The sequence below is a fragment of the Orycteropus afer genome, unplaced genomic scaffold (assembly GCF_000298275.1).
Source record: "Orycteropus afer afer isolate SDZICR_OR568_19922 unplaced genomic scaffold, OryAfe1.0 scaffold00312, whole genome shotgun sequence".
Taxonomy (NCBI): Eukaryota; Metazoa; Chordata; class Mammalia; order Tubulidentata; family Orycteropodidae; genus Orycteropus; species Orycteropus afer.
In genome coordinates, this window is record NW_006921899.1 from 1,710,307 (window position 1) to 1,723,156 (window position 12,850).

Consider the following 12,850-nt stretch of genomic DNA (forward strand, 5'->3'; position numbering starts at 1 on the left):
CTTGGGTTTCCGAGGCAGTATCACTACGGAAGTAGGATTGCCCAACCTTCCTTCCGAGGAGTGGCTGATGGGTTTGAACCGCCAGCCATCTGGTGAGCAGTCAAGTGCCTTAGCCACTATGCTACCAGAGCTCCCATAACGATTTACTGCCTTGGAAATCCACAGGGGGTTGCTGTAAGTTGGGATAGACTTGATGGCAGTGGGTTAGGTTTTTGGTTTTGTTTTACCTTTACATGAAAACAAAAACCAACCAACCAACCAACCAACCAACCCAGGAAAAGAAACCACACACAGACACACACACACGCACACACACACATGCACACACACAAACAGAAACAGACTTTACGGAATTTCATCAGGACAACCGTTTCCGTTTTATCACTGAAATCTATAATTAAAACTGGGTTTTTAGCTGATCAGCATCTCACATGGGCACAGCCCACCACTCTAAGAGCAACTCAGTCCACAGACCTTCCTTGGAGCTCACCTGCTACCGCATGGGGGTCTGAATAGAACTCATCCAGGTGAGAAGTAGAACAGTCTAAGGCAGCTTTCAGTTTCTTTAACTTGGAGGCCCCAGCACCAATTCGGAAAAGGCCCTGAAGACAATTAAAAGCCATTAGCAGCAAGCGCAAGCTGTGTGCCTTCAGCTAAGTGCAGCGGGTGACGGCAGAGACGTCTCTGTCCCTCCTGCCTCGCTTCCGCACATCCTCACTGAGCGGAGCGCAGCCACACTGCCTGCCCGGCAGGGCTGTGAGGAGGCAAGGAGAGGATCAAACACATCCCCTTTGTGGGCAACAGACGGACAGCAGCTCTCACTCGGCCCTGTTGCTAATCCCTGTGCCCAGGAGAAACTCATCGAAAAGCAGGCCTTCACGCTTCCACCAGGCTGACTTGCTCTACATCTTCGACATTTAGGAATGTTTGAAAACCACTGACATTTTAAGAAAATGTGTTAAGCTAAGCTGCTAGTCACGTCCATTACCCTAAATATCACTCAGAGAGAAAACTGCATAAAGGACTGCCCAAGGGAGGCAGTACAGAAGGAGGGCCTTTGCACAAGGACTAACAGGATCTGGTTTGCAGGCAAATTCAGTCTCGGCGGGTTTCCGCACTTCAGCGCCACTGACCGTTTGGACCAAGTAACGCTTTGCTGTAGGGGCCTGTCCTGCACATGACGGGCTATTGAGCAGCACCCCTGGTCTCTACCCACGAGATGGCAAGAGCACCCCTGAGCTGTGAACACCCAAAACGCCTGCAGACGCTGTCAGATGGCTTCCCACCCCGGGGGGAGGATGGGGCGAAACCACCCAAGTGGAGAAGCACTGGTGCCAGACCATCAGAACTCCAGTTCATATTGTGCGGGGCGGGGTAGCGACTGAAGGAAACGTAAGGGAGGCGCTGCTGGGGTGTCTGTTGATCTAGTTTAGTTTAGTGTGTAGAAACGTATCACGCTGCTCACTTATGATATGTAGACTTTCCTGTATACACATTATATTTCAATTAAAAAAGTTTTAAAAAGGAGAAAACACTTGGGTTTGGTCCTGACTCCACCTAGGCCGTGAGAGCTCCGTGAACCCCCTGTGTGTGGAGACTTCTCTGCTGGGCTCACGGGTGTTCTCCTGTAAAGACCTCACAAAACAAAAATTATAAATGTCCTCCACCACTTCCACAAGGCCACATGATCATTAAGATTGTTGCCACAGGTGCCCGCTGTGGAGGACTGAAGCTCATGGGTACTTGGGCCCATGAGCACGTCTTAGAAGCCACGTTCACTGATCACAACCAGCATTTAAAACAAAATGATCAAAGGCGGGGGGGAGACTTTGCTGCAAGGAAGGAAGGTGAATGCTATTCTGTGACACTTCTTTGTCATCTATAGACAGACAGACAGAGTGTCCAGGGTCTCCATTTAAAATGTATCCTTATTGTGGGTTGTGGTGATGAAAGTCTGAAAGCCACTGTCTGCATGGTACCAAGTGGCTGAGGAATGACGGTGGGTAATGAAGGCAGGGGCTAGGGAGAGGTGCTCTGGGCAGGGCTGAGGCACGGGCACCTGGTGCCCAGCCCACGCGACACTGCTCACCTCCTCCTTCATGCCCGTCTCCAGCAGCAGCATGACGCAGGCTTCGATGGGGACCGCAATCTCACGCCCACTCCGCTTCAGGTGCTCTTCCAACGGGGTCCCAAAGGCTGGCTTCTCCGCCCACTTATCTACAGCATAAACCATGTAGTAAGACACCAACCACCTCACAGGACTGTAAACTTACTTCCTCCCAAACTACCAATGGGGCTTTATTAGTAGACGGGGAGTCAAGGCTTTGGGCAAGGGAGCAACATCTGTTGCCTTTTATTTTTGAACATTTGCTAGAGCACAAAATGTGGGCACAAGAGGGTGAGGAGGTGACTTGAACGAAAGCCCTGAACTTGCCCACGTGGCACCCAGGAAAAGCTGCTCGGTACAAGTTCCACCCAGTGACGTACATCAGGTGGGCAGCATAGCCCTAAAGCTGAGGGTTTATCGAAGGGAGGTGTTCACTTTAAAGAAGTTTATTTCAGCTGCAAAGCAGTGCTGCCTTTCTACCCAGAGGGCAGGGAACAACATGAAACAGGGAAGCACCTCTTAACATTCCAAACACAGGCCATACAGCGTTTGCCATACAGGACTGGAGATGGTCAGTGGGAACTAGTACCATGCAACATCACTGTGACATGCAGTGTTTCTGAGGCCACAGCTCCAAAGAGGAACAAAAATTCTCGGTAGAAAAAAACACACTATCTGCAACCCCAAGGAGCTTAGGCTGAAGGCTGTGTAGACAGCAGTAAACCAATATTCTAAGATATTTTTTAAGTCATATACCCAGCTTCATTCCACAAGAGATTTGAGGCAGCTTAGCAAGAAATACAAGCAGGAAAGCAGGAAAAAAAAAGTAGGAAGTCAAAGTATTAAGTCAGAGTGAGATGTATGTGATTGGGGTCGGCCTGCTTGTGGGGACCTGTCTGAGATGGGCACAGAAGCAAAAGAGGGAAAACCCACTGGTGGGAACTCTCCAGTGAGAACCACTTCATTCCTTTCCGCAACAGGAAGAGTCCACACCCTTCTCAGCACGTCTCAGAGGCCGTTTTCCTCTCACCACTTGGATACCAGGAGCTTGGATTTGAAGAAGGCAGTGTTTACCCCACTGTGCTGCTAGTCTCCCCTATGTAAAACGCGGGTACACAGGCCCGGTGCATGATCAGCACACGGGGGACGTGGGGGAAGGAGGAAAAAGAAACTCCCACAGACCCTTAGACTTGAGACTTGGTAAAAAGTGAGAAACTGATGGGAAGGACAAGTAGGTAAAGGCTGAAGAAAGGGGTGAGGAAGGGGGTGAGACGGGGGAGGGCGGGCCGGACGGCACACTCTCAGACCTGTCCAGGCCCTCCTCTCCTCCGGCCCCGCCCTCACCCCTGCCCAGCGGACTCTAATAGAAAAAGCACCTGGGGCCGAGCTCTCCTCGGAAGATGGGACTTCTGTGATAGTCCCCTCAGAAGGCAGATCTCACCTCTACTACTTAATTCCTATCATATAAAGCAGTGATTCTCAACACAGGCAAAAATGGCCACGTGACCCTTCTGCCAGGAGTACACATCCAAGGGACCCAGGAGAGCTCTCCGAACACCACGTGCCACCGCTCCACAGAGAGCACACTCCAAACCCCCACCAGAACTTTCCAGAAATACTACAAGATACTGGAGGGGCTGTGGACCCAACCTGGCTGTAATGCTGGCAGAGGGCATTTGTGACAGGCACAGGAGGCAGGGCCTAAGGCGAAGACCCCCAAAGGTGCTCAGGCCCTCAGACGACAGACCTGCCGTGTGTTGGGCACTGCAGTGGGCACACACAGTTCACAGGGACTGCCACCCTCAGGAGGAGAGGGAGCTAGGCGTGAGGAAAGAAATACAAGACACACATGTCAACACGTAACAGTAAGCAATGAGACAGGACATGGATGCTAAGTCATGGCAGGTAAATGGCATAGACAAGGGGTCACAAACACAAATGCCTGCAGGGGCTGGATGGGTAGCAGGGGAGCGGAGCGGGGCCGCCCCGTGGAAAATTGAGCTGGGGCTGCCAGATCTTCCGAATCAGGAGAAGCCAAGAATCGGGACTGCTAGAAAGAAGTGCCTAGTTTTTAAGTGGCAGCAACGACTTAAATACTAATGATGGGGTAAGGCAGTTCGCAACTTCTGGTGCAGACTGTAGATGTCAGGAGATAGAGTTGGCTTCAGTTGTCAGAGAAACTTCTGGAAGGAGGTGAGCTGAAAGGGGTCTGGGCAGGTGGATAGGAATTAGAGTGAGAAGACAGTGAACACTTCTTGTGGAGGCCAACGGGCTGAGAAAAGACCAGGCCTCTTGAGTTGAGTAGGACATATAATCCCACAGCTCAAACGCAGGGTGACTGAAAACACAGAGCAGGACGGAGAGTGGAACAGAGAGGAGGGTGGGCACGTAGCAGGCCCAGCACCTGGAAAAGAAGGAAGACCCAGAGGAGGGAAATGATGGCTCCAGAGTCTAAAGTCTGGATCATGTGGTACCAAGGAGACAAAGAGGAAGAACGGGATAGGTGGGCTTGGAGGAGAATCAGCTGGTTTTTTGGGATCTGTTAACTTTTAGGTGAGAGCCAGTTATCGTGCTTATGCAGTTGAGAGTCGAAGCTGTGAAGGTGAGGGGATGTCTGGGGGGGCAAGAGGGAGGAAGAGCGGGAGTAGGGGGGAAAGGACTGGACCTCAGGAAAGGCTGGCTTTGCGTGAGGATGTGGAAAACCCCATCGAGGCAAAGGAGAGAAAAGTTTTATGAGAAAGTGGAGACCCTGCCAAATTGCCTGTTCAAATTCCAGGATCTGAAAATTAAGGTCACTGGTCCTTTGAGAACTGGGAGAGGTTTTTTGTTATTAGTGGAATGACTGTGGGTAGAAACCAGACTGCTGGGAAGGTGGAAAGAAAGTGGACATCACAGGGAAAAAAGAGCTATCCTAAGACCCTAACGGAAGAAAGAAGGAGCGTGAGACTGGGAGAGCCTGTGCTCAGAACAAGGTAGGCCTGAGTGAGCATTAGGGAGCCGGGCGTGCGGCAGGCATCACGGTCAGCAGGGCCTGAGGCCGTGGGATCAAGCTGCATAATTATTCTAGCACATAAGGGCATGCAGAGGTTTTCCGGAAACAGACAAGAGGCTGACAGAAAAGAAGAGCTAGACAGGACTAAGATGAGAGGGAGCTCCCAGGACAGGCAGAGAGGGGAGGGGTTGGATCCTGGGCTCAGGTGAAGGGGATGCCCTTAGAGGCTCACACTTCCTTCTCCAGCTGTTGCCACAACACCAGCTTTCCGTGTTATGTCCTAAGACTCCTCCCTGCCCCTTCCTACTCCCCTCTACTTTCAGACATACATCTCTAGGGAAAGTGGTCATGGGGAAAAAAATAGAAAGGGAGTTAAGGAAAAAAAAAAAAAAAAGAAAAAGAACTGCTAGGAACTCCCATCTTCTCTTTTTTGTGCTTCTGAACTGGACTTAAGCCTCACAGAAGGAGCTGCTGCTGCGGCTGACTCCTCTGCCCCAGGCAGGGCCAGCACATGGCTGCTGTTGTTAGGTGCCGTCAAGTCGGCTCCAACACTCAGCAGCCCCGTGCGACAGAACGAAACACGGCCGGTCCCGCGCCAGCCTCACAGCCTTTGTCGTGCTCCAGCCCGTCGTTGCAGCCACTGTGTCAGTCCATCTCGCTGAGGGTCTTCCTCTTTTTTGCTGACACTCAACTTTACCCGGGAGCTCTGATAGCGTAGTGCCTAAGGCACTTGCTGCTAATCAGAAGGCTGGCGGTTCAAACCCACCAGCCACTCCTCGGAAGGAAGGTTGGGCAATCCTACTTCTGTAGTGATACTGCCTCGGAAACCCAAGGAGGGGTCGCGATGAGTCGGGTCCAACTCGACGGCACATAACAACAACAACGACGACGACTTTACCCAGCATGATGTCCTTCCCCAGGGACTGGTCCTTTCTGACGAGACCGAAGTATGAGGGAGGAAGTCTGGTCATTCTCACTTTCAGAGAACATTCTGGCTGTACTTCCTCTAAGACAGATTTGTTTGTTCTTCTAGCAGCCCAGGGTACAATCAATATTCTTGGCCAACACCACTGTTCCAAAGCATCCAATCCTCTGCAGTACATGGTAGGTGGCCCACAGAACACATGCTCTCAGGATTCTGAACGGGCCCAGCAGGAGGCTGCCCCAGAAGGTGGAGTGTGAACCAGCAGCTTTGTTCCTTTGCGCTGTGACCCAACAACATTTTCCACAAATTAGGAAAGCAGTTCCCCTAGCTCGCTGAAAGAAGAGTGGCTGAGAAAATCAGACACACTGCCCCCAAGATCACTAAAGTCCTGGCTGTGGATCTTTCTCATTTTCTAATTCTAATTTTCTCATTCCACAACTCAAAAACTTGCAGGCACAAAGCTCAAACTTATTGGGACCTCCTGAAACTCAAGAGGATGATGTGGCCTTCTTGGACACATGCATGAGCATCCCTGTGTGTGTGCACATCTGGAGCACATACCCCACCCCCAACACACTCTCTCTTTCACAATCACACAGTCTCAGCACCTGGCCTGACCCCCTTCCACCTCAAGGCCAATGGTCCTGCACGAGAACCTCAGACCCAGACATCAGGCTCATTATCCAAGCGAGGTGGTCTCACAGGTCCAAAGAAGACACCGCAGTTTCTGCCGTAACCCCTTTTGCTGATCTCTGCTGGGGAATGCTCTGATCATCAAGCAGAGTCAAAGCTTCAGGCATCCAATTTGAAACAAAACACCAGGGGAAAGTGCAGTACTCCTAACTTGTGGTTAATATCTGCAGTGTACATGACTATGTTGGGCCCAACATCGGCGCTCATAAGAACAAGAGTCTTGTGTAAAGATCGAGAAGGGGTCTGAAAGAAGGTGTCATGGGCTAATCGTGCAAACACGTTGATTAAGTCACTGATGGTGTGGAAAGCCCCAAATAGTTTTCCTTAGGATGTGTGGCTTTAGGGTCACAGGACTAGGATTAAGCCCTATAGAACAAAGAGCTGATTTGGAAAAAGGATAATTAGATGCTAGAATCTATTACGAAAAAATATTGTTTAAGCCTGTCTAGAAGAGAGAAAAAACATACAGGCCCTCCCAAAGGGGTGAGCTTTCTCTTCCACCCGAGGTTTCAGAAGAACTGCAAATGTCCCATTAGTGTGTTAATTTGGGTCAGGAAGAGATTAGAGAATGCAGCAAGGAGAGATGAAATGGTGCTGGGGGCCAGGGTCCTCCTGGGCAGAGAGGCTGGGTCCAGAGGGGGCATGCAGGGGCCGGGTGAAGAAGAAGAAAGGCAGAAGTGGCAGAGGTGACAGGCGTCAGCCAGCACACAGGTTACGTTACCTTGATGGGCGCGCATTTCGGGGAGGGCCTTTTCTAAGACTGCTAATGCCTTTCTATGGTAATCTGCTTGGGCTTCTAATAACTGAGAACAGACCCACAGTCAAAAACAAAAGGAACGTTAGCATTGATGGACACACACACAATGGCTGAGCAAAACCAAAAATGAAATCTTTTGCAAAAAAGCTGTTAACGATTCATTTTTATAAGGCTTTCGCATACTGCTGGGGAAAGGGGCTTACCGTGACGAAGTATTTGCCGTATTCCCCTTCTTTGGCCATAAAGTTGTACATGTCTGCTGCCAGCTGATCCTGGGTAGTAGAACAGAAGGTACACCGTTACAGGAAAAAAGAGAGAAAAAAAAAGGAAGGAAACAGCTGAACATTAAATGTCCATCAACTGATTGATACAACCATAACCTAGAATAACCAAATAGATAAGGAAGTTTCTTATGGACTGACATGAAAAGATAGCCAAGGTATACTATAAATACACCTTATTAAGAAGCAAAGGACAGATGTTAACATCTGAATAAAAAAAGAGAAGAGGTAAAGATAGCATCAATATCATCAATTTATTGCACGTGTGTATAAAAGCATCTCTGGGGGAAATACAAGAAATCCCAACAATGTGCACCTGTTGGGAGCAGTGGGCAGTAGGCAGAAGGAAGATAAGTGTGGAAGAAAGACTGTTTCACACCTTTTGATACTTAAACTAAGTTAAGTGAACTACTTACACAAAAACATTAATGCTTTTTTAAATGACAGGTTAGATAACGTGTGTGTGTGTGTGTGTGTGCATGCGTGCATACATGCATGTTGCCTTCCAGGAGCACAAGTTAATGTGAGGCTCCTCTCATGTATGGGAAAAAAACCTAGATATGCTGGTTAGAAGTGATAAAAACATCCTGTTAGAATAACTGAGAAAGCATATGAGTAAATTCCCAGAACCAAAAAGAAAAGAAAAAAAGAAACTCAAGCCAGAATGGTAAAGCATGGACGGAAGGTGGCCAGGGCCACTCCTGGGGGCCAACGTGTTTGAGCCTAGCAGTTACATGGGGAGAGAGTGGCGGAAGCGAGGCCGTGGGCCTGGGGGATGAGGAACTACAACTGAGACAAGCATGCACATGCCATGCACAAAGACAGGACTCCTGAGAAACTACGCCCTCAGTCAAAGAACAGATCAGGAAAAATCTGCTTTTGAGGCATGGAAATAATAGGAAGCTTGTCTGTCCCAGAATGGACGGAGCCTGGGAAGAAACAGAAAATCATGGTTTGCGATTTCACAAAATCGGCCTGTTTCCATGAGACTCTGAGGTTTGAATTTAGTACATGTTGGCCCAGGAACCACCAAACTGAGAACCTTTAGTTAAAGATGGTCTTGAGTAAGGAGTACTCTGGGGAGATGCACCCAATCCCCTGGAGTCCCAAAGATAAAAAAAAAAAAAAAAAAGACCAAATGACTGCAGCTCATAGCGGCCCTACAGGACAAAGCAGAACTGCCCCAGAGCTTCCAAGTCTGTCACCTTTACAGAAGAGACCACCCCATCTTTCTCCTGCGGAGAGCCTGGTGGGTTCGAACCACCAACCTCTGGGTTAGCAGCTACCAAATGCTTTATCCACTATGCCATCAGAGCTTCTTCACACAGATAAACCCAACCCAACCCACTGTCATCGAGTCAAATCCAACTCATAGCAACCCCCATTGGGTTTCCAAGGCTGTGTAAATCTTTACAGAAGTAGACTGCCTCATCTTCCTCCTACGGAGCAGCTTGTGGGTTTGAACTGTCAACTTTCTGGTTAGAAGATGAATACCGTACCCTCTACTCCACCAGGGCTACTTTCCCACAGATAGAGCCCTTCTTAAAATTAACTTAAAATATAAAATTACAAAACATGTAAGCAAATTCCTACCATCTTTACCAAGAACATCAGAAAACAGAATTTCCAGAGACTACCGAAATAAATATATTTAAAAAGATAAACTACTGACTGGGAGACTATCTTTGGAAATCATATATCCAATAAGAATCTAATACCAAAGTACATATAAAACTTCGACAACTTAACAACAGAAAGATAGCTAACCCAATCGTAAATGGGCAAAGGACTTGAACAGACACTTTACCAAAGGGGACACTCAGATGACAGCCAAACACACAAAGAGATGCTCAGCATCACCACCCATCAGAGATGCAGAGCAAAGCCACAGTGAGACACCACTTCATTCCTACCATCATCAGAGATGCAGAGCAAAGCCACAGTGAGACACCACTTCATTCCTACCAGGATGGCTAAGACAAAAAAATCACAAAAGCCAAAAAGTAACAAATGTTGGCAAGGATGTGGGGAAACTGGAACCCTTATCCACTGCTGGTGGGAAAACAAAATGGTACAGCCATTGTGGAAAACAGTGTGGTGGTTCCTCAAAGCACTAAAAATAGAACTACCATATGACCCAGCAATTCCACTCCTAGGTATACACCCAAAAGACTTGGCAATAAAGATTCAAATAGAGTCTTATACATCAATGTTCACTGAGGTTCACTGCAGGACTATTTACAATAGTCAAAAGGTAGACACAACCTAAATGCACATCCCCAGATGAATGGATGGATAAACAAAATGTGGTCCACACATACAATGGACTACTACTCAGCCAGAAGGAGAAATGAAGTCTTGACACTCGCTACTGTATGCATGGAGATGGAAGGCATTATGCTAATAAGCCAAACACAAAAGAACAAATATTGTTATGACCTCACTTATATAAAAAGATTTTTTAAAAAGGCAAATGTATAGAGACCAAAGTTTATTAGTGGCTACCAGGGGCAGGAGGGTTTGAAGAGAAGATAGGTTAACAGTGATGAAAAATTGCATTCATTAACGGTAGCGTTAGAAGCTCTGTTGTCCTAGTGCCTAAGGCATTTGACTGCCAACCAGAAGGCTGGTGGTTCAAATCCACCAGCCACTTCTCTGAAGGAAGGTTGGGCAATCTACTTCCGGAGTGATACCATCCTGGAAACCCAAGGAATGGTCGCTATGAGTCGGAACTGACTCCACGGCAGTGAGTTTGGTTTTGGTTTAAGGGTATGGTTACACAGCCAATTATTGTACACTAGTAAAATGCTGAACTAGCTGCTGAGGCTGCTCATGTTCAACAAAATACTTCATGGTATTAATTCCCTGACTGGGAGGTTTAGGGTCATGGTTTCATCGGTATCCCATTTAATTGTCCTAATAATATGTTTAATGCTTCTCTTCTATCTCCTAATTCATCATGTGTTGACAGGGGCCTTAAAAGCTTGCAAGTGGCCATCCAGAGCACAACAATCTCTATCCACCTGCAGCCACAGAGGAAGGACAGTCAGGAACAGGAAAAGGATATGGAATGTGTGGCTGACTGCCTCCATGAACAACTGCCTCCTTTGCTAAGAGACAAGAACTAGATGGTGCCTGGCTCCCAATATTGAACACCTGGATCAGAGATTCCACAGAAAAACACTGATCTAAACGGGAAAAACGCAGAGCAGAATTTAAAATTCTCATGGACTCCAGACCTTCTGGAGCCATAAAACAAAACAAAACAAAACTTACTCTATCAAGTCGGATCTGACTCATAGCGACCCCTCCTTGCGTTTCGGAGGCAGTATCACTACGGAAGTAGACTGCCCAACCTTCCTTCCGAGGAGTGGCTGGTGGGTTTGAACCGCCAGCCTTCTGGAGCCATGGAAGGTGGGTAATCCCTAAAACTATTTTCGTGAGATAATCTTTGAATCAAAAATATCCCCTGAAGTCTTCCTAAAACCAAAGAATAATTTAGCTAAACTAGTAAAAAAAAAGGTCTGCCTTGAGGATTATGTTCCTTTAAGAACTATCTACGTGGGACCAAATTGACAGTAGCAACTCGAAAGGTTAGATAAGCACCTGAGGGGGCAGTGAGTTTATGTTAACGAGGGAGCAACAGCTCACAAAAGGACAGTCAGAACAGCTGCACAACTAAGGACTCTTAACCCTTGTCACTAAACTACACCTGTAGAAACTGCTGAACTGGTGTATGTTCTGCCGTGCATTCTCAGCAGCAAAATACATAACATTTAGGGAAACAAAACATTTAAAATGATTAATAACATTTAAAAAGAAACACACTACAAAAGAATAATGCACTATCAAAAAGGGATATATTTGAAGAATCAGATCTTTAGAAATGAAAAGCTGTTGTTGTTATGTGCTGTCGAGTCGGACTCGACTCACAGCGACCCCTCCTTGGGTTTCTGAGGCAGTAGATTGCCCCATCTTCCTTCCGAGAAGTGGCTGGTGGGTCTGAATTGTCAGCCTTCTGATTAGCAGTCAAGTGCCTTAGGCACCACGCTACCAGAGTTCCCAGAAATGAAAAGTACAGTCAATAAAATTTGAAACTCAATGTTAATTAAACAGCAGACAGACAGACAGAACTGAGAGACAATCAGGGAAACAGAACTTAGATTTGAGGAAGTTACTCAAAAAAGCAAGACAGAGATCAGGAGACATACAGAATTCTCACGGGGTTTCACCACTTGAACTACTGATGAGCTGTGGTGTGGACCCTGAGCCAGAGACCTCAGGCCACAATGTGCCAGTCAGACTCCCCAGTCCTCCAGCCAAATTCATGTCCAATAAACAATCAATAAGCCAAGATCTAGGGCAGGGGAGGTGTGAAGAAGACTGTTGGGTGCCTGACCCTGGCAAAAGCTACAATTGTTCTGAACAAGAATAAGCCAGCACAAGACAGTTTTATTAGAAGCAGTTATCTAAATATCATCTTCTTGAACAGAAAATAAGGAACTCTGTGGTACAGTGTTTAAGACATATGGCTGCGCATGTAGTACAGCGTGGTCAGTGAAGGCAAATATGGGTATATGGGTGGATAGATGGGTGGACAGGCTGAAATATTAGGTATGTATATAAAGTGGGGAGTGCGCCCAAGAACATGTATAGGGTTGGCAGACAGTGGTCCAATAACTTTCTGTGTATGATCTGAATTCCCAGGTATATAATGGGGCTGACAAGGGGCAAGGTTGTAGTCACTGCTTGGTCACAGCCAGCTACCCAGAAGGAAGGAGTAGTTGAACCTGTGGGCTCAGGACCATAGTCACAGAGGACATCAAGCTCAATTGGCATAACACACTACACAAATCATTGTTCCACCCCCTACTGTGGCGAGTAGCGACTAGGATCTTAAAGCTTGCAAGCTGCCATCTAGATGCAACAATGGGTCTCTCCTCGTCCAGAGCAAAGAAGAATGAAGATAACCAAAAATTCATGGAAACAATTAGTCCTAGCAACTGGTACACCATCTGATCTGCAGCCTATACGACTATGAGATCAGAAGAACTAGATGGTGCCCGGCTACTACTGTCAACCACTTGGAAGAGGA

At 47.5% G+C, this 12,850-nt stretch overlaps 1 protein-coding gene across 1 annotated transcript in view; it reads right to left on the bottom strand.

The window, feature by feature from the left end:
• The window catches only part of ARHGAP17 (Rho GTPase activating protein 17), a 69,476-nt gene that overhangs the window by 35,309 nt on the left and 21,317 nt on the right, over window positions 1-12,850 (bottom strand). The window contains exons 7-10 of the mRNA XM_042782426.1: window positions 7,678-7,746; window positions 7,439-7,520; window positions 2,090-2,217; window positions 491-602 (exon numbers count right to left, since the gene is read on the bottom strand). Of these exons, the coding sequence (XP_042638360.1) occupies window positions 491-602; window positions 2,090-2,217; window positions 7,439-7,520; window positions 7,678-7,746 (391 nt within the window). The remainder of the gene's footprint in view (window positions 1-490; window positions 603-2,089; window positions 2,218-7,438; window positions 7,521-7,677; window positions 7,747-12,850) is intronic.